At 57.0% G+C, this 20,582-nt stretch overlaps 2 protein-coding genes across 4 annotated transcripts in view; one reads left to right on the top strand and one right to left on the bottom strand.

The window, feature by feature from the left end:
• The window catches only part of EFTUD2 (elongation factor Tu GTP binding domain containing 2), a 35,288-nt gene extending 19,153 nt beyond the window's left edge, over positions 1-16,135 (top strand). For both annotated transcript variants that reach the window (XM_067556232.1, XM_067556233.1), the window contains exons 12-28: positions 187-250; positions 889-979; positions 1,499-1,634; positions 2,230-2,357; positions 3,429-3,622; positions 4,704-4,815; positions 5,167-5,307; positions 5,857-5,958; positions 7,677-7,759; positions 9,502-9,588; positions 9,906-10,032; positions 10,485-10,572; positions 11,529-11,647; positions 12,272-12,366; positions 12,798-12,951; positions 14,320-14,427; positions 15,106-16,135. In XM_067556232.1, the coding sequence (XP_067412333.1) occupies positions 187-250; positions 889-979; positions 1,499-1,634; positions 2,230-2,357; positions 3,429-3,622; positions 4,704-4,815; positions 5,167-5,307; positions 5,857-5,958; positions 7,677-7,759; positions 9,502-9,588; positions 9,906-10,032; positions 10,485-10,572; positions 11,529-11,647; positions 12,272-12,366; positions 12,798-12,951; positions 14,320-14,427; positions 15,106-15,201 (1,925 nt within the window). In that variant the 3' untranslated portion in view covers positions 15,202-16,135. The remainder of the gene's footprint in view (positions 1-186; positions 251-888; positions 980-1,498; positions 1,635-2,229; positions 2,358-3,428; positions 3,623-4,703; positions 4,816-5,166; positions 5,308-5,856; positions 5,959-7,676; positions 7,760-9,501; positions 9,589-9,905; positions 10,033-10,484; positions 10,573-11,528; positions 11,648-12,271; positions 12,367-12,797; positions 12,952-14,319; positions 14,428-15,105) is intronic.
• A 631-nt stretch (positions 16,136-16,766) lies between these two features.
• Positions 16,767-20,169, bottom strand: HIGD1B (HIG1 hypoxia inducible domain family member 1B). Of its 2 annotated transcripts, none has more exons than XM_067556239.1 (4): positions 20,047-20,169; positions 18,506-18,609; positions 17,884-18,018; positions 16,767-17,023 (listed from the first exon to the last, which is right to left on the bottom strand). In XM_067556239.1, exons 2-4 carry the CDS (start codon positions 18,600-18,602, stop codon positions 16,959-16,961), a joined length of 297 nt encoding a protein of 98 aa, XP_067412340.1. In that variant the 5' UTR covers positions 18,603-18,609; positions 20,047-20,169; the 3' UTR covers positions 16,767-16,958. The 2 variants fall into 2 exon arrangements, with proteins under 2 accessions (XP_067412340.1, XP_067412341.1); XM_067556240.1 differs by lacking the exon at positions 20,047-20,169 and adding an exon at positions 19,588-19,660.
• Positions 20,170-20,582: the final 413 nt, after the last annotated feature.

Genomic DNA, 20,582 nt, shown 5'->3' with positions numbered 1-20,582 from the left:
GCACTCTGGGAAGGACTGCTGTCAGGGAATCTTGCTCTGCAGCTGCCTGAATTTCAGCCTCCAGAGTTGTCGAGCCAGCACCTTTCACCAGCTCTGAAGTCTCGTGCTCAAAGAAACAAAGGCCACGTGCGTGGAGAAATGGATTTCATCATGTGATAGCTGAGTTATGTCTTTATTCCCTTGCAGGAGATATCAATTACCAGGAGTTTGCAAAGCGGCTTTGGGGCGACATCTACTTCAACCCCAAGACGTATGCACTGTTTTAATGATCGTTTAGTCAACAGTTTTATTACTGTCCAAGCAGCATTCCCCTTCCCCCTGTAGAACAGAAGAGGAGCTGCAAGAGGCATAGCTGAGCCTCTTCTCTACTGGTTGTGACCCCACATTGCTCTGGGTGCTGCCAGTGGGTGGCGTAGCTCCATGCCGCACTGCACAGTATAGCTAGGTGTCTTTGCTGAGTTTATCCTGTGGCCATAGCCATCCCTGCTCCAACTCACCAGGACTATTCAGAGGGATTTTTGGGGGCGGGGGGGATGCAGGGGGCATGTGGCTAGACTTCCTGGTTTTCTGAGTTGCGGGTACCCTGGAGGGGTTGCAGGTTTGATTCGTAGGGACACCAGTTCCTACCAAATGCCCTTGAGGGTGCACTGTGTCAGATTGTGCTTTTTAGTATTGTGTATAGCTCCGTAGGTGTGCACAGAGCTCCCAGGGCAGGTCAAGTCAGATTCCCTGCCAAGGAGATCTTACACTCTGTGTAAAGGTCAGGAGGGGAAGGGGGAATGTGGCAGTATGATTACCCGGCGGCTAGTGTGCATCACAGAGGTCGTAGTGCTTTCGGATGGCAGAGCACTTTCCGTTCACATCGGTTCTCTTGGCTTTCCTGCACAGACGAAAGTTCACTAAAAAGGCCCCGACCAGCAGTTCCCAGCGGAGCTTTGTGGAGTTTGTCCTAGAACCCCTGTACAAGATCCTGGCTCAGGTACGCGCTTGCTTTCTCCTTTCCTTTGATGTGAGTGCAGTGCCAGCAAGTCATTGACGCCTGTGGTATTGGTGTCGCTGAGTGTTTAAAGACGGAACACTAGAGGGTGCTACATGTGCCACTGTCTGCTGTCCTGCCAGGGAAATTCCACCGGCACAACTGCTTGTGGCGGAGGGGGCAGAGGGGTGCTGGGCAGCTCCTCTTCCTGCACCACTTCTGCTACTCGTTCCAAATGCAGTGCTCGGTCCATGGTGCTCTCCTTAACAGGGCCTGCACCACGTGCCTTGGTTTTGTGGTGTGTTCCCGTGACCCCCAGGCAGTAACTTTAAAGCACCCGACCAGTTTCACTGCAGGAACTAAACTGATCTGAACCCAGCTGTCCAAGAGTAAAAGGCCAGTGTGTTACCTGCAGCCCCCGGTCCTATCCCATCACCGTTTTGAATGGCTGGGACGTGCCACTGACTGCAGCTGGGCTCTGGCAGTCATCCTGTCACTAACAGTGTGCGTGCTGTTCCACAGGTGGTTGGTGATGTGGACACCACCCTGCCCCGGACTCTGGATGAGCTGGGCATCCACCTGACCAAAGAGGAGCTGAAGTTGAACATTCGGCCCCTGCTAAGGCTTGTCTGCAAGAAGTTCTTCGGGGAGTTCACAGGTAAGTCCCATTTCTCCCCCCACCCGCCTGGGCAGTACCTCACCAGCACGCCACGCTGGTGGCTGTGCCCCGGGTGCCAGTTTAGCCTGCTGTGGTCAGACCTGTCGGGCTCTGTTTTCAGTGGTGCTGTTGCTGGGTGGCAGGCTCACCTCACTTCTCAGCGGGCACCGGTGAGTACCCATTACTCTGCAAGGCAGGCTCTATTTCGGTGCCTCATTATGGATTTAGAGACTAGTTTTAGGTTTCTGGGTTTGTAATGGTCTTGGTCTTTGCATCTAAACTCAGGTGACTGACTTTTCCCTTTGGAGGAAGTGGGACTTAGGTGCCCAAAAGCTCTGGCATAGCTTCCACACCACACAGTGTATGTGACATGCCATGAAGTCCCTGAAAGTAATCCATTTGCGCACACATCTCCTCAACTCTGTGTTTAGCAGGTACTCCTGAAAGGCTGCCCCGATGCCCCAGATGTCACCCAGGACTATAGACTGAGTAGTCCGAGCGGTTAAAGATGTCCTTGTTTTATTCAAGCCCCCCTCTGTTCTGTACTCACAATTCCTCCACTTAGCAAGCTTCTCATGAAACTTTGTTCTCCTAGGCTTTGTGGACATGTGTGTGCAGCACATTCCCTCCCCGAAGGTGGGAGCCAAGATCAAAATCGAGCACACCTACACCGGCGGCATTGACTCAGACCTGGGGGAGGCCATGAGCGAGTGTGACTCGGATGTAAGGACCCCTTTCAGCTTATCATTAAATCTCCAAAACTGGTGCTGGCTAGCAGAGAAATCCTCCTCCCCTGGGGTCGGGAGGGCAGCCACCTCCTAGAGCACAGATGTGTCTTGCAGCATTTCAAAACCTCTCGTCCGCTACTGAAGCAAATCTCTCCGCTCTGAGAAGCTTTAGCAGCCTGCCAGGGAGAGCGGATGTGGAAGGAAAGGCAGAGATTAGGTCAGAACTTCCCAGCAGTTGGGAGCTGTACTGTGGCTGGCTGGCTGGGGCCTTTTGTGGACAGTTATTTTGCCATTTTCCATGAAGGCTGATTCTCTCCATGAAAATCTGACCTGAAAAACTGGCTTGAGATAGCCGAAGCAGAATATCTCCCCTTTATAGTGTCTTTTGTTCTAAAGGGATCACTTCATCAAATGTAGCTTCCTCTGGGGTGGAGCTCAGCAGCTGTTTAACAGTGCCACCGATGCTAGACAGCAGTTTAGAAGGGGAAGTGAAGAATAGTAAATTGTATGGCAATAGTCACCTTTAAACTGCTGAGAGAGAGTGCCTTATCCCGTTTAAGGGCCGTGTAACTAGTGAACATTTAATTAGCCAAGCGGAGTTTTACCAGGGCAAACTGTCGTGAGACCTGGGCACAACCTAGGTTTTGTGTCTCATCTGAAAGATGGGACCTCCAGCAATTCTAGCACTGGATTTAGGCTCAGGAGTGACTTGGCAATTCAGCAGGTGGCATTCTTCACTCCAACACCACTTTCTAATATGGTCCCTGGTCCAAACGTCTCAGTTTGACTGGGAGGTAGCACTGCTACAGGCTTACATCTCGGTGTCTGCATGGGACGCAGCAATCGGCCTCAGTATTCACTTAAGAAATGTATGTAACCGGCCATGATCTTTCAAGGGGCCTGGCCAAAGGGAGGGAGTTCCAGGCAGAGGAAGAAAATTGAGGACCAAAAAATGTTTCTTGTGGATTTTTCAGACAGTTCCTGATAATCCCACTTAGGGCTAATCACTGCTCTGTGATGTATGTCTTGGAAGTGACTTATTTTGTTTTCTTTTTTGGGGGGGAAGGGTCCACTAATGTGTCACACCACGAAAATGTACAGCACAGACGACGGGGTTCAGTTCCACGCCTTCGGCAGGGTGCTGAGTGGGACCATCCATGCAGGGCAGCCCGTGAAGGTACTGGGAGAAAACTACACATTGGAGGATGAAGAGGATTCCCAGATCTGCACTGTGGGACGCCTGTGGATCTCGGTAGCAAGGTACCGTGGTGTCAGTGGCGGGGACAAACCTCAGCAATAGGTGCCTCTGGGAGAAGAGTCACTGCTCATCGCTGTCTGGTTAGAGTGGTGTTATTAACACTGCCGCGTGTGTGTGGGAGAAAAGCTTAGAGCTTTGGGGCGAGAAGGGGGTGCATTGAGTGTGATGACAAGTCCCAGACTGACTGACTGGACTGGGACTGCACTGAGGTTACCTACTGAGCCCCTAAGATTGTGCAGTGGGAGAGGATAAGTGATGTTCAAAGGTGCAGAGAGGGATTCAATCGGTACAGCTGTGGATACGTCTGCCTTCCTTTTTACCATTATCTGATGGATCAGTGGTGCCCAGACGTTTTACTACGTGACCTGCCAACTGCATGTTACCTTTGTTTGTGACCCGTCATTACAAATACACACCTTCCGCCCCAGCAACACAACCCTAATTCTGCCCGGTGCCGAGGGAAGGCCCAGCTGGGGTGTGGGAGGTTGGAAAGCGAGCGTGCAGGGGTGGCTCCTGTCCCGTGGGGCTATGCCCAGCATTGCCCCCGGCTTAGGGGGTCGCAGCACCGCTCAGCTTTGAAGGGCTGGCCAAACCCGAGTGGTGCTGTGACCCCCGTACACCAGGTTGCGACAGCCCCCTCCCTGCAGGCAGGAGCTGGGCATGCTCACTCTCCAGCCCTCCCCAGCCCCTCCGGGCCAGAAGATGTGAATGTTTGCCCAGCGACGGGTTAATCTGCCCTAGACATGGCAGCCCATCTTGGCCCTCGCTGGGGCCCGCTGTTTGGGAAACACTGCTATAGACTGAATGTCAGGTTTCACTGTAGCAGTGTCTGATTGCGTGGCGGTGTTGCAGCAGCAGAGAGATTAGAAGGAGAGGAGGGCAGCCAATCTACCGCTCACCACAGGGGTGTTGTTCCACAGGGAACAGGCAGCATGGAAGACGGTGCAGACGTGTCTGTGTGAGAACCAGGGGGTGAGAGGTTGCAATTTGATACGGGTGGATGAACATGGGGCAGCGTTGTGAGGGGCCTTGGAGGTGTGGACAGCAGTGACTAGTGGTGTTCTGTCCTGCTCTGTATTTCAGATACCACATAGAGGTGAACCGGGTCCCTGCTGGCAACTGGGTACTAATAGAGGGGGTGGACCAGCCCATTGTGAAGACTGCAACCATCACAGAGCCTAGAGGCAATGAGGAGGTACTGTGTGTGTGTGTGAATCAGCTTCGTTCCTAGCAGGGGAGTGTCCCGGTGGCAACAAACGGGCCAGCAATTTCCTCCTGCCCAGAATGAGCCAGGCATTTCTCTCAGGAGCCAGGCAGCCCCATTGTGGATTACCAGTTTTAAAGGCACCTGGCCGTGCCTGTCAATACAATACAACCACTCTGAATGCAGGGAAACCGTCTGCCTCCTACTAACCTGCACTTGCTCCAGGGCACTGCCCGTCGATGTCAGGGGGCACATGCTGTGGCCGACTCCAGGCTCCACGGGGTGAAGTGGAGATTTCACTTGTCACCAGGAATCTTACTGATGGTTCTGATTTGGTTGCAGGCTCAGATCTTCCGTCCGTTGAAGTTCAACACCACGTCGGTCATCAAAATAGCCGTGGAGCCGGTCAACCCTTCGGAGCTCCCTAAAATGCTGGATGGCCTGCGGAAAGTCAACAAGAGCTACCCGTCACTCACCACCAAGGTGTGTGTCTGCGGCCAGGCTGAGCCAGGTGCCCGCGGCTGTGCTGCTCTGCCCTGCTCTTTGAGCCCCCTTGCTGCCTCTTCAGCTAATACTTTACATGTTCGAAAAGCCCATTTTGTGCTTTGCCATTCTCTCTCCACGGAAGCCACTGCTGTTAGTGTGTATGGAATAGCCGACATTGATTCTCAGGGGTGCACCTGCATCATTCTCTAGAGCACCTTCTGCCGGGCGGGGCTAGGCCTGATCCAGTTCCATACAGAGCCTGTATCTTCTGCAAGAAGGGGCTCCCTCCCAGCCAAACCGTTCTGCCGCACATCCCGCAGTGCCCCTTGCTGGGAACCTAGGACTGGGGCTGCTCTTCCCTCTCCCCCTTCACAGCAAGCCAGTAGCTGTCCCCTCTTGCCTCCTTGGTTAGACTAAGGTGCCTGGAACTTTCCCACTCGGTTCTCTGATTATAACACATTTCTCTGGGCTTGTGGACAAGGCGGGAAGGGGCTAGCTCAGAAGGAACGCCGTGCTGCAGCGTGGGCATCTGTTTTGGTGTTTCAGGTGGAAGAATCTGGGGAGCACGTGATCCTGGGGACTGGGGAGCTGTACCTGGACTGTGTGATGCACGACTTACGGAAGATGTATTCAGAGATTGATATCAAGGTGAGGAAGTGAACCGAGCCTTTTCTGTCATCATTCCTGGGGACTCTCCACTGCCCCTCACCGCCATGCGACGTGGCCATCAGCTGTTGGAGAAGGGGCTTTAGTGCACTTGCTGCCCCCATTGCTCCACTGTGTCTCAGGGCCCTTTCTCATGACTGCAGGCTCACGAGGTGTAGAGAGACTTGTCTGGTGAGACAGACCTCACGGAGCTATTCCTGCTTCTGTCACTGACCTTGGATGAGCCGTTTACCTTGTGTATGCCTCAGTTTACCCCTCTGTGAAACATTCTCATGCCCCTCGCAGGAGGGGTGAGAGTTGGGATGTCTGAGATCCTCAGATGGAAGACACTAGAGACGGACAAAGGGCTGTTATTCCCTTTTCAGGGATTGCAGTGGGATGGGGAAAGTTACTTTTTATTTCTGAATAGCAAAGAAAGCAAATCCACCCTCCAGTAGAGCCAGGGCCCCGTGTATCCCTTGGCATAGAATCGTGCCGCAGAATCTCAGCTTCGTGGTTTTAAAATTGAGCTTCTAGCCCTTCCGGCTGCAAAGATCACTTTACGAAGGTGAACGAGTGCAGGTCTGAGTCTGCCGAGAGCTGTCTCTGGCTCAGAGGGGGGAACAGCCCCTTCCTCTCAGCCTGGATCCTGCCGTCTCCACCGTTCCTGAGCTTTGGTATTTGGTGCCTTAGAATCCAGCGGTTTTGCTGCAGAAGTTACTGTTTCGTTGGATGCAGGCACCTGGCGTTTGGTTTCCTGCCAGGACCTACTGCAGCTCCTCTTGCTCTCCAGCTTTCCCCATCAGGGAGGCTTAACTGGGTTACAGTGCACGCTCCCTGCATGCTCCTTGGAGCCAGGTGCAGAGCAGGAGCTGGAGACCAGCTTGCAGCCAGAAGTGTAGGCTGGGCAGCTCTGCTGCCTGGAGAACAGCCAGGGCCTGAGAACTGAGATGAATGGCCGAAGCTGACAACAATGTCCCCTTTCCTCTGACGTACATGGGGGAAAGGCCATTCTGAGCCAGGCTGCCCAGCTGACCCCATGACAACTGAGGCTCAGAGATCTGGGCTGCCTGGAGAATACAGAGAAGAAAATCCATTGTCCGAACCAATCTCTGCTGCTTAGTACATCACTGAGCAGTTTCAGCCCTGGGGCCTAGTCGGGGGCGGGTGTTTGGGGAGAGGAGGAGTGGGCGAGAAGGGTATTTTGTGGCGCTGCAATACATTAACATTAGGGAAAGTTTGCTGACGAATTTGGTCCTGTGGTGCTGCAGAGTGTGTGGGGCCTGGAGTATAATCTGGGGCAGGAGCCACTCTCCTGGATCTAGGTGCTGTAACCATCAAGTTGAAATCTAATCACTTTCAAACCCTGAGAGAGCTGTTTTCAGGGGCTACCCCTGCCCAGAGCCCCTTGTGGCCTCACGGTCACACTCCCTTGGTTTTTACATGTGTTTCTCTCCCTTGCTGCTGTAAAAGACGCACAATGACCCACAACGTCCCTGGGGAGCCTAAGTAGCTGAGGGGAGTGGAGGCGCTGATTGGACACCCAGTGCTGCCAGCTGCACAAAGCAGGCCCCTGCCTGTCGCTTTGGGTTCTGGTGGTCCCAGGCGTTGCTGGTAACAATGGTCCGTTTAAAGGGTTTCAGACAGTCCCTGTACAGAAGCCAAGTGTTGTTGTGAAGTTACAGCTCAAAGAAATGACACAAACTCTGTTGTTTTTAAAGGTTGCTGATCCAGTTGTGACGTTCTGTGAGACCGTTGTGGAAACTTCCTCCCTGAAGTGTTTTGCTGAGACGCCCAATAAGAAGTACGGCTGAGTGACCTGATAGCACCGCCCTTGGGTGTGCAGGGGAGCCCTGGGGTGTGCCCAGAACAGGCGATGAAAGGGATTGCTCCTCGTTCTGCTTCACCGGACGCTAGCTTCCACTGACTCCCCGTTCACTGTCCAGGGGGCCCACTCTAAATTGGTGCTGTCTAGGAAAACTACCAGTATCTGAGTATCTTGCGCTCATTGCATGGATGTTTCCTGCTCTTTGCATAACTCCCTGGTACCGCTCTGCCAGTTCTGAGGGACAGCTCCACACTTCACTGTGCCCTCTGCTGGCGTGAGCAGACGGCACCTCTGCAATCTCCCTCAGAAAAAGCAGTTGAGTGAGGTTTCCACTTTCCTTTCTTTTAACTACACTTCCCTATCCCCAGTTACCCCGTCAGGGCATTTGTTGCCTGGCTCCCCAGAGACCTGGGGGTGCACTGCTGGCTCCCCAGAGCAAAGGCACCAAGGAACCCAGGAACAAAAGCACAACTCAGGTTTTGTGAGCACTGACTCTGAGCAGGTTTGCTGCCTTCTCGTGATGCAGTGTGTGTGTTGTGCCCTGTTCTTCAAAGCTCCTTGAAGAAGCAGCTGAAGTGTTTGGCAGATGTAAATCCCAGGAGAGAGAGGAATTGTTGGAGGGTATACGAAAGGGGGGCATGTAACTAGGAGGAATGGGGGACCTGAATAAGTCTGAATAACCAGAGAAATCTCCCTGGGGCAAGATCTGTACAACTCTGAAATGGTGTCCACATGGGGGAGAGTGTGGGAACCCCTTCCCCGGACTGAAGCCAGTCTCTAGTGCAGTCAGGATGGGGGGGAAGGGCACATTATCCCACATCAGCATGATTTCTTGCACCTTCCTCGGGTACTGGGCTAGATGGACCTTGCATGTGATCTGGTCTGGCAAGCCTTGTTTCCAGCACTCTATAGCAGGGGTGGCCAAACTTAGTGACCCCCTCCTCCCCGAGACCCCTCTCTGCACTAGGCAGAATCCTCCAGCCCCACCACCCTGCTGCAGGGCAGAAGCTCTGAGCTCTCCACCCCAGTCTGGTAGGCAGAGAATGGGGGGTGGAGCATGGGCAGCTCCGCGAGCCGCACTTGAACTGTAAAAACCATATGAGTTCACAAGCCACGTTTTGGCCTCCCCTGCCCTATAGTGCACAGGAGGCCGTCTTGCATTGGCCTCCCAAGAGGATGAGCTGGAGGGGACCTACTGGGAGTTTCTCTTTCTCGTTTCTGTGATTCTGTGAACTGGAGTTTGTTTTGCTGTGTGCTGGTTACAAGGATGGTGTTTCCCAGTGTGTGGGGCTCATGCTAATCAGATTCCACTGCACACAGTCACCTGCCAAACAAACCACAAACCTTTCTGCTGGGCTCCTGGTTCTGCCATTCCCAGGGCAGGAATTCAGAAGCAGGACTCGGTCTCCTGGCTTTCCAAGAGCTGTGAGTGAATCAATCCTGGGTGTATAAACAGGCAGCAAACTGAAGCATGTGTGTGGCTGGCTCTGTCTCCCTAGCCACGTTCTAGGCATTATACTTTGCATGCCACTGTTGTAAAGAACACAGTTGTTCCCTCAGGACAAGAGGGGAATGTATTTTTCTACTGTGACTTTCTCTGGGTTCTTCCCAGCTCATCCTCTTTCACTTCAGTCTGTTGCAGCTACATCTGCAGCTTGCTCTCTGGGAAAGCTCCGATCCCTTCTATTAGCTCATTGGCATAGTCTCTCTCCGCACAGGAACAAGATCACAATGATTGCTGAGCCGCTGGAGAAGGGGCTTGCGGAGGACATTGAGAATGAGGTGGTCCAGATCACCTGGAACAGGTCTGGTTAATCTGCGGAGAGCAGAGGCTTGTGTGTGTGAGAGGGTGGTAATTGGGGAGGAACGGGAGGGAGGTGTACGGCTCTGAAAGTCACCCAACTTCAGGGTAGAGTCTCAAGGAATCTAATGGGGACTGTCGCTAACTGTGTGACCCTGCCAGTCCGTGAGCAGCCCTGCTCCAGCCCACGGCTCACTCAGAGGCAAGGAGAGCAGGAGCTATGAGGCTGCTTTGTGCCTGCCTGGAACAGGAGCATGTCTATACCAGTGAGTCAGTAACTGGGCTGTCTAACATCTTCCCTGTCCGGTCCCTTCCTCTCAGGAAGAAGCTGGGCGAGTTCTTCCAGACCAAGTATGACTGGGATTTGCTGGCTGCCCGCTCCATCTGGGCCTTTGGGCCAGACGCCACTGGCCCAAACATCCTGGTAGATGACACGCTGCCCTCGGAGGTGAGCAGCGCAGTCGCGCTCGGCTGACTTGGGGCAACGTTGTCCACGCGGCAGTGTTCAGAGGGGCACGTTTTCCCCAGGCCCTGCCGGGGGGGTCTGGAGCTGTACTTCTGTGAGAGTGCTGGTTAGAACGGGGCTAGTCCCAGCTTTGCCACTCACCTGCTTTAACCTGGGGCCCACCCACTTGTGCCCAAGTTGCCAGAGTTAGACACCTGCTTCAGTGGCCTGTATTCCAGAGCTGCTTAGCACCCACCATGGATCTCGGTGCCAGACTTTGAAAACGTTGGCTCTGAGCTCTTTGCTTTATTGCTCCTCTCTCTGAAATGAAGAAAATACCCACCTTGTGGTTGGAGGGCCCTGCTGAAGTGCAAAGCAGAGCTGCTCTTCTAAGAATTCACTCTTGAGACTGTGTCCCTCTCTTCCCCTGATGTCATGTCTCCCTTTCTGTGTAGGTGGATAAGGCCCTGCTGGGCTCTGTGAAGGACAGCATCGTACAGGGGTTTCAGTGGGGTACCAGAGAAGGGCCCCTCTGTGACGAATGTAAGTAAGAGATCTTGGGGCAGCTGTAAATCATAAAGCAAGAATAATGAATCCTCCTATCCTTTGGTGACCAAATTATCTGTCTGTGATATGCCCCAGGGCAAAATGTCTGATCTAGTTTAACCACCAGGTGTGTTGCCCTCCAAGCAGAACTCGCTGGGTGAACTCTGGCCTATTATACAGGATGTGGGACTAGATGTCTGGCAGTGCAGAAAAGGCAGAAGTATTCAATAAATATTTCTGTTCTGTTTGGGAAAACATCAGCTGTCATATCATGCTGCTGCAACACTTTCCATTCCAGCAGTAGCTAAGGAGGATGTTAAACAGCAACTACTAAAGCAAGATTTTTTAAATCAGCAGGTCCAGAGAACTTGCATCCAAGAGTTTTAAAAGAGCTGGCTGCAGAGAACATTAAGGATGGCTTAGTCACAGTCTATAAGTACCTACATGGGGAACACAGCTTTGAAGAGTCCATTATCAGTCTAGCAGACAAAGGTGTAACAAGATCCAATGGCTAGAAGCTGACGTTAGACAAATTTACATTAGAAATAAGGCGCAAATTTTAAACCTCTTACAAGAGCCGTGGCGGATTCTTCATCCCTGGATACTTTTACATCAAGATTGGATGTTTTCCTAAAACATCTGCTCTAGTTCAGCCAGGAATTAATTCAGGGGAGTTCTGGAGCCTATGCTACACAGGAAGTCAGACTAGATGATCACAGAGGTCCCTCCAGGCCCTACATCTGTGGGAATCTCCTGTGACAGCCGAGGTGTTTGCACAGATCTCTGTTCATGTGCACCCATAGTGGTGTGTCTGAGGTGGGCGAGGTGATCCCTGGGTACGTGCAGTTTGTGCTGGTGTTTGTGGAAGGGTCAGCGGGTTAGCCTTCCGTTCCTAATGGCACTTCCTCCAGCCAAGGAGTCATTCACTCCCTGCTTTCTCCCTTCCCACTCAGTGATCCGCAACGTGAAGTTTAAGATCCTCGATGCAGTCATTGCTCAGGAGCCGCTACACCGGGGCGGAGGGCAGATTATCCCAACAGCAAGGAGGGTTGTGTACTCCGCCTTCCTCATGGTAAGGCCTGCGCTGCGCATGGTGAGGGCGGGGCCTACCACTGCTTCTCTCTCCTTCAGGGCCGGTGTGGAGCTGTGGGGTTTGTGGCTCTGGTGGGAAGTACCAAGGAGGTGCATGGTGCTGTATAACACCCTAGTACAATCCTGCCCTGAGAAGTTGGCAGCCTACATTGACTCATTCATCAGGCAGGCACGGCGATAGTGTTGTCATTCCAGTGCTATAGATTGTGAAACCAACCTGCCCGGGAACCTGTGAGATCTGCTCCGTCTTCAGATGCATTCATGTGTTTGGCCTGGTGAAATGGGGTGGGACAGCCTAGATGCTTTGAGCCAAGACGAGGGAAGTCCCTGTGCGGGTTTGCTCTGGGATGTTTGTAAAGCAGACCAGAAGCCTGCAGCAGTTCTCCAAGGTTCTGTTTATCTGCTCAAGGCGTTCAGCTGGTCTGGAGCCTGGCCAGCGGGGTCAGGATCACTCATACAGCTAGTAAGTCTTGAGCCTTCCCTGACATGCTCACAGTGCTTCCGCCTCCAGCTCCCGCCCCTGTGCTGCCTCCGGTGCTGTAGGAACATCTGGGGCCTGGGCTCGGTGTGCGTCTGGCATCTTATTTCCCCTTCCTTTTCCCAGGCCACCCCCCGACTGATGGAGCCGTACTACTTTGTGGAGGTCCAGGCCCCTGCTGACTGTGTGTCCGCAGTGTACACTGTGCTGGCCAGGCGGAGGTAAGCCGGAGGAGACCGTGACTCTTTGGGATGTTCTCGTGTGTGTGCGTGCATGCGTGCGTGCGCGCGTGCACGATGTCCCCTTGGGATTGCAGGCCAAGTGAGGCAATCAGAGCTGGCTGGAGACCTGCAGCATGGGCCGTCGTGGTGTTCATATTCAAGTGGCACTGCATGCCTATGGAAAGTGGCCTGCTTGAAACCTGCCCTGGCAGATCTTGACTGCCACGGCAATGCAGAGAGGGGGTCTGGGGAGCCACACGCCAGCCATCGAGGGTGCTAGAGATCACACTCGGTTCTGGGAGCGTGTCTGGCTCTCTCCTGCAGTGCTGGGAGTGGAGGGGCGAGCAGAGGTAACATCCAGGAGGACATTTGAACGGATGAGGCCTCAAAGGCGAATGTGGGAAGATTAATTCTTTGTGGCTCTTTGACAGAGGTCATGTGACTCAGGACGCTCCAATCCCAGGCTCCCCGCTTTATACCATCAAAGCCTTTATCCCAGCCATTGACTCGTTTGGGTTTGAGACTGACTTGAGGACTCACACGCAGGGACAAGCTTTCTCTCTGTCCGTCTTTCACCACTGGCAGGTGAGTTTCTCCCCTGGCCGCAGCTGTCTGGGCCGTGGTTTTCTGCTCATCCGTGCTGGTTGCTTGTGTTCGCGGCCTGTGTCCTACCAGTGTGGGGAGGGCCAGCCTTGCTGTGCAACACCAACAAAGGGAAGGCAGGCCCTGGGGGGCTGGGAGGAGCCTCTGCCCCCTTCCCGCTTGTATGGTTGCTGTACATGTACTGCCACTGGCCAGCTGGCCTCGCCCACACCTCACTCCAGGAGGATCCATGATGCAGCTTCCCCCAGGCTGAGGTGGTCTGGATGAGATTCCTTTAACCACTGCTTAACGGGCACCAAGGGGTCCTTCATTCGTGACCAAGGAAGTTGCCTTAATGGTACTCCTGGCCCTTCAGCTCAAGAACTTCGGGCCAGGAGCTGGGATCCAGGTTTCTGCCGTGCAGGGCACTAGCCATGCAGCCCGCAGGCTCCACCTCTGCCTTGCACTAGTAAAGAGCTAGTGTGAGTGTGTCTGTGCATGGTGCAAGTGCCGGCCAAGCCGGGGCTCGTATCATCCTGGCATAGGAGACCTGCCTAACGGGCGCAGGCTGCAAGAGACCTATTCCAGTGAGTCCTTCCTGGGCAAGCGCTGGCAGCAGGCCCTGGTTAGTGGGCAGCAGACGTTACGCTGCTGGGCTTGGCTGGAATTTCTCAGCCTGGGAACTCCCATTAGAACGAGCCAAGAGGCAGCGTCTCCATGCAAGTGGGAGCTGCCAGCAGACGGCCGTATCTCTGCGGTGAGGAGTAAATTCCTTTGATGGTTGGCATGGAAGGGCCTGGGGCTTGGGCTCCGGATCAGACCTGCACACTCCAGTATTGCCAGGCATGTGAGACGGATTTACACACCTTGTGGTTCAGAAACCGAAACCCTTCCTGGTTCGCCTGGCAACAGGTCGGCCTCTTTGTACCTTTCTGAAGCTGGTTCTGGTGCTTTGGAACCGGTGCACACTTGGTGTGTTCTGCAGACACGTCTCCATCGGCTGTCACGCGGGCAACGGGCTCGGACACAGCCAAGGTTAACCCTGTCAGGGACTGCTGGGGGAAATAACCAGCCAGGCCTGCCGCTGTGTTGCTCCAGTGCCCTGCTGCATGCTGTGTGCGTTAACGGGCCTATGCCAGGGTGGTGTCCTTGTGCTACGGGCGTGGTTAGTGATGCTGTGGAAGATTCCACTGCCTGGCCCCACCTGGGGAACAGGCAGACCGGCTGTGAGTGGTAGAGACCACCCAGTCGCCAGGACTCAGATTTTTGGGGGTTTGCGCTAGCCAGGGGCTGTTTGTGAATTCAAGAGCAACTCCCAGGATCTTTCAGTGGCTCTTCTCTCCCTGGCTGACTTCCTGGCTTGTGTTTCAGATCGTGCCTGGAGACCCCTTGGACAAGAGCATCGTCATCCGGCCCTTAGAGCCACAGCCAGCACCGCACCTGGCCAGAGAGTTCATGATCAAGACCAGGCGCAGGAAGGTAAGGCCAGCAGCAGCCTCTTCTCTCCCCATCTGCAGGGTTCACCTGGCGCAACGGGCCCCTCGCAGCACAGCTGGGCCGGGGGCTCAGCATGCTGCCTGCCGCACGGTGCGCTGACCGCTCCGGAGCGGGCTGCGCTGGTCCCCAGTGCGTCTTTCAGCAGGGCTGTAACCAACATCCCGGTGTCAGCCAGAGCCAGCGGGCGCCGTGAGAGCAGCCCTGGTGCAGCGTGTTGAAATGGGGAGCGGGGAGTTGCCCTGCATCCAGGCAGGTGAAAGCTATTGGGAGGGGTGTCTCCGTTCGTTTAAAAACAAAGACTTGTGGGTTAGGTTTGGGAGCCTTTCGCTGGCCTCCTCCACTGCTGGTGACTGTCCTGTGAGTCCCTCTCCCCGCAGCACTTGATTCGAAGGCCAGCAGTCTCCTCCCATTCTGTTAAATGCTCTTGAGCCAGCCCGGGAATGGCGGGTGCCCCTGGCACGTTGCAAATCCTGGCCCTGGCCAGTGCCGAGGAACCAGGAAAGCTTGTGCTGACCCTCAGCGTCAGTGTGGTGGGTTCACACCTACCCCTATTGATCCAGCCTGCACTGGTTGTGGACACGCCAGGGCGCGGCTGCTTGGATCTCTCAGCATCGCTGGATTTCACCTCTCCAGCTCACACAGCTGCTTCTCCTTCAACAGGGCTTGAGTGAGGACGTGAGTATTAGCAAGTTCTTCGACGACCCGATGTTGCTGGAGCTGGCCAAGCAGGACGTTGTTCTGAACTACCCCATGTGAATGAGCTGTGGCAGCTGAGCAGAGCCTGCGCCGGTGTCTGCCGCCCCCTTCTCTACCCCCTCCGCATCATCATCCTGCAGAACATCTCCCTCGCAGTCCGGCTGCCCTACTACTGCCTGGGACTGGACTTCTGCTACGGCCTCGGACGTAGCCGTACTCGGGAGCCAGTCGGCTCTGTGTGCTCGGTGCCTCCTAGGCCAGGGGTCTGCGCCTGGAATCGACAGCATCCGGACACTGGGATGATTTGGTTCTGGGTCCTTCGCAGCCTGTCGCTTCCAGTGCTGAATACAAGTGCATTTTGTTGCAGGCCCAAAGGGGTTAATCCAGGTGTCCCCAGGTCAGCAGAGCCGGCTGAACCTGGTGTTGAGTCCTGGGGACAAACTTCAATTTCATGGGGGGTTTCAGCCTCCTGCACATGCCTCTGATAAAGCTGGGAGCTGCCACCAAGCGACGGGTGCTACGCTTCCCAGGCGGGGCAGTGCAGAGCCTCTCCTGGGGCTGCCGAGGAAGGGGACTGGTCTTGTCTGGGGAGGGTGGTTAGTGATCTCCGGGCAGGGAGTGGGGGAGGGAGTCAGGGCCTGCTGCCAGTCTGGATTTTTATTTCTATTTTGTACGAGTTTATTTTTGACCCTTGTAATGATTGAATAAAACTCCTCGACCTGTTTGTGTCCCGAGGGGTCTGATTGCCAGAGAGGGGAGATGCCTGGCTCAGAGCCCACATGGTCACCCAGGACGCGCTGGTATGAATCAGCCCAGTTATCGCGTGGTAAGAGCGGGGTTCCCATCGCGGCAGAGGGACGTTCTGGAGCCTGTGGGTCAGCACGGGGGGACGCTGCCTTTGTGCTGCTCTCGGCAGCCCTGGGGTTATTGGCTCACATGCTGGCCGGGGCCTGGGCTGCCACGTTTGCCTTCCTAGGTAGATGCAACCAGCATTGTCCTTTCTCCTTTGGTCACAGGACGTCCCCCAGATCCCATCTCCAGTTCCCTAGGTCCAGCCAGCCCCCTCCTGCTTGTGGGCCAGTGGCAATGTGAAATGTGGGAGGGGACCGGGCCAGCATACAGGCGTCACAGGAATTGTCCCATCTACTGGCAGTCTCTGAAGAGAGGCCAGGAACTGAATGGCCCATGGACACTGACCTTCCCCCTCACCCCTAGTGCTGCCCCCTCTGGGCCACTGGGGCCTGCCCCAGCTTGGGCCGTACCTCTTCTGTACATACACTGGCCGTTGCTCTATGGGGCTGGCTGTGTCCACCCGCCAGCTTGCGGGGTTTGGTCTCAGGGAGCAAACATCTCAGAGATGGGGGAACTGCAGCTCAGAGCAGCCCGAGCTCACCCAGGCCCAGCGCAGGGAGGGGAGCCCTAGCCTCCTGCCTTTGCCATGAGCCCACTTCTCTGCAGCTTAGCCCCGTTGGTTCCTCATGTTAGACAGGCTTTAGCCCCTGCCCTCGTCCTTTTCCTAGCTGGGAACAACCCAGCACCTTGCTTTCCCCGCTGCACAGCACTACCTGCCTTACGGCACAGCTCAGAATACGTTCCAGGAATCACGCTGACCCTCCGTTCCCTTTAACTGTAACTTTATAAACCACAAAAGCAGGACTCGTTACATACACACCAGTCGCCCCCGGGAGTGCTGGCTGCAGGGCCTAGGGTCTGCAAGGGGAAGACTACTGGGCGCCGGGCCCTGACATGGCCCTAAGATGCTCTACGTCCACCTCTGTCTGCTCCAGGGCAGAAGCAGCAACACGGCTTCCTCTTGTCTACTTCGGGGCTCGCTCTGCAGCTGGTTTCAGCACGTAGTCTTTGTACAGGGAGTAGGATGCACCTGCAAGACAGACAATGACGTCAGTGCAGGCCCTAATGGGAAAGGGACAATGGCGACAGGTAGACCCCTGCAAACCCGACTAACCACTTGATATCTGCCCCCCAGCTGGGCATAGCCCCGGACCATGTTTTGCAGCTCATGGATCGGATGGTCGTGGAGGTCATGGATTGACTTTCTGGGACCTGTAGAACTTCTGGGGCAAGGTGGGGCAGCTGCCAGCTGGGGGTGCTGCCGGAACAGCTGATCAGCCGCTGGGGCGGGGGGGCTAGCTGCAAACAGCTGATCGGGGGGGAGGCTGCAGATACTCTAAAAGGGAGGCTGGGACAGGAGTTTATTCTGGCTGATCCACGCAGACTCTAGCAAGGGGCCCTGCAGGGAAAGGGACCAATGGCAGCAGGAATCTGCCAAACGCACACTTGGTGTTTCTAGAGCCTCGTTCAGCCTGAAGCTGTATGGATCACGACGCCATGGCCCCAGCCCCTCCCCGCAGTGTGGCAGGGCCAGTCTGCGTTGGCTCCAGACCAGCCTGGGCCCTGAGAGCAGAAGTGGGGGGTGGGGGGGAAGGCATCTCCCTGGTACCCGTGGGCAGGGACCATGGGCTTCACGGCCCAGTTGTGTGGGACAAAGGAGGCCCTGCGAGCAGGCACCAATGTCAAGTAACCAGCCGAGTAAGCGCCCTGCCCCCCTTCGCCTGCGTGACGCGGTGCCCCCCATGCCAGCCCCCACCCAGCAGCTCAGAGTCCACCGCCCTGGCGGGGCTTTCGTCGCCCGGCGCAGCGTGGCCCTAGCTTGCCTAGGCGCCTGCCCGTGTACGTCGGGGCCCTGCCACGCCCCCAAGGGGCAGAGCCAGGCTCGCTTACCCAGCGTGAGGGCGCCAACCAGGCAGGCTTGGGCAGCCACGCGGGTGTGGATCAGGTGCACGGACATCTTCATCCTCCCCCTGGCCTTCAGTCTGTGGAGGCCGTAAGCCGCCACCACGGCAAAGGCTCCGGCACCTGTCGGAGCACACGGCAGCGCCCGGGTCACCGGAAGCTCTCCTGGGCGCCCAGCAGGCGTCCAGGCTGATGCCACGGCATGTGCTGCTGGCCCAGGGTATTTTTGGTTTGTTTCGCCCTTCCCGGCTTCTGTGCTGCCACCCTCGGCAGCCCCGCCCGTAGCACCCGGACCATGAACGCGTCCCCTCCCCGGGGCGCTCACTCCACCCAGCACCCTGCACCCAGCGCTTGTGGGACTCAGCGGCTGCCCTGGCTCCGGGTGGGAAAGGCTTTTCCCATCTCTGCCCTGGCCACGCGGCAGGAGGGACAGAGGCAGGGCCAGGCAGGGCAGGGGCTATAAAAGCTCCCGCAGCTCAGCTCTGCCCTGCCACAGCTCTGCCATCCCCGTCCTGCCTCCCTGTCCGTCCCCATGCACCCCGAGAGCCGCTCGTGGGCCGTCCCCTGGCTGGCATCCGGGCGCACCGGCCTCCCAGCCGCCCCCACTCACCAGCGGGCACGAACGGGGCCGCGCGCGCCTTCTGCAGGAGTTTGGTGGAGACGGTGCCTTCGCGCTCAGGCGCCCACTGGCTCTTGTCCGTAGACATCCTGCCCCTGCAGCCAGACAGGCCCCGTGAGCTGCATGTCCCACCTCCGCAGTCAGCGCATCCCCTCCCGCAGCCCCCCCCCCCCCCCCCCCCGCAGAGCTGTACCCGGGGTATGCCTGTCGCCCCCAGCCAGGGCACAGCGTCCTCCTGCCCTGCCCCCGCTTCCTGCCCATAGAGCTCAAAGCGCCTTCCCCACCAGTAATCTCCCCTCCCCCGTCCCTCCCCCCGTTTTACAGCTGGTCCCAGAGCGGGGAGGCCGTCACCCGTGGGCACAGAGCCAGGAGCAGAGCCCAGGAATCCTGACGCCCTCTGGCCCGTCCAGGAGCCCTGCTGAAGCGTGAGAACGGCTGGGCCTGTGCTGGCCCTGGGACTCTTGTTCCTGGTGCGGGGGAAGCAGGTGCCCAGACTCTCCTGCCTGCCCCTCTGCTGTAAGAGAAGCAGCTCTCTGCACTGTGCCCCGCTGCCCCCCAGCCACGGTCTCCTCCCGCCTGCCAGCGGGACGCCAGCCCCGGCCCCACGCTCGCTCTGCTGGGCAGCCCTCGGCAGCAGGGGCCCTGGCCAAGGCTGAGCACCTAGCCAGGCCTGCCGTGCAGGGGATGTGGCAGTCACACCAGCCAGCCCAAGGCTAGACTGTACCGGGGCCTGTCTGGGGCCAGTGCCACCAGCTGGGACAAGGGGCGTGGCATGATCAGCCCCCAGACAGATCCCTGAGCCAGCGGGCACTGCCCAGGTAACCAGGTGCTGGCTATCTGCCACAGTCCAGGGTTCATCTGTAGCTACGGTCGTGGGAGTGTAAAAGTGACACCAAACAGGCCCGTTTTGTCCTCGGGCTCCTTCAAGGAGGGTGGTCGGAGGTTTCCCGGCGGGGAGGGAGCGTCAGGCTCCCCTGCTCCACTGCTGCTGTGGGTGCATGAAAACGCCCGGGGCTGGTACATCCTCTGGGGGCTGGGAGCAGATCCAGGAGTCCTGCCTTCCCGCTGCTCACTAGAGAACGCTGCCTCCCTCTGACCGGAGCCAACGTCCCCTGGTCGGTGCCAGGGTGCGTAGGGGACGGGCTGGAGCAGATTTCATGCTGATGATGCTCTGCGGGTCCCCAGGGGCCACTGGTCGGCAGCACATCCCCGGCGAGGCTTTCGGGCGCGGGATATTTCCGAAGCCTCGTCCCCAAGATGCTTCTCCAGCACCAACAGCTCTGCAAAGCTGCCGGGAAAGCAGCAGCCCCAGCCCCGCCCCGGCGAGCCAAGCCGCCCAGCCCGGGCAAAGCGCCTTGACCTGAGCCATGAACCTCCCGCCCGGCCCGGGTAGCCAGAGTGCTGGATTGCCAGAGCACCCCAGAGGGGCTGCAGGGCCCTGCCCTTGTCAGCATCGGCCGGCACTCACCAGCCCCCTGAAGTACCCAGAGCCGGGTGCCCAGGGACCTCGGGTGCGGCCGGTCGGCACTTACCCACTCTCAGCGCCTCCGGGCTAGGTCCGCAGGCTGCCAGAGCAGGATCGCCTCTGCCTGGCCTCAGCATGGCTTTGTCCAGCGCCTGCGGGACGGTTCCCAGCCCTTCACTTCAGGGTCACAGCAACGTCACCCGCGGCAGCCAGCCTCGCTGCTAAAGTCAGGGGAGGGGAGAGAGCCGAGACAGGGCCGGTAACTTGGCCCGTTCCAGGGACCTTAACCCTTTGCCTGCAGACTGCAGCTCCGCTCCCGGAGGGAAGCGTTTCCTGTGAAATCGGCCCCTGCCCGCTGGCTGCGGGTGGGCACCCAGGCAGCTGGCTTTGCCCAGGCTTCCCTGAGCCACGAGCAACTGGCAGGAAAAGTCCCAGCTTCACCACCCCTGTCCTTCCCTGTCTCCCAGCCAAGGCCCCCCACCCCCGACGCCGAGCTCTAGGCCCCAGACTGCCCCCCACGGCCATGGGCTCGGCCCGCCTCCCAGACCTACACCTCGGAGCTTCCTGCCCTGCTTGTGCTGCCACTCCCCGTTAACCGGGTCG

Source organism: Emydura macquarii, unplaced genomic scaffold (genome assembly GCF_026122565.2).
Source record: "Emydura macquarii macquarii isolate MOO-44397 ecotype Brisbane River unplaced genomic scaffold, CSIRO-AGI_Emac_v2 contig_1692, whole genome shotgun sequence".
NCBI lineage: Eukaryota > Metazoa > Chordata > Testudines > Chelidae > Emydura > Emydura macquarii.
This window is presented reverse-complemented; position numbering and strand designations above follow the sequence as displayed.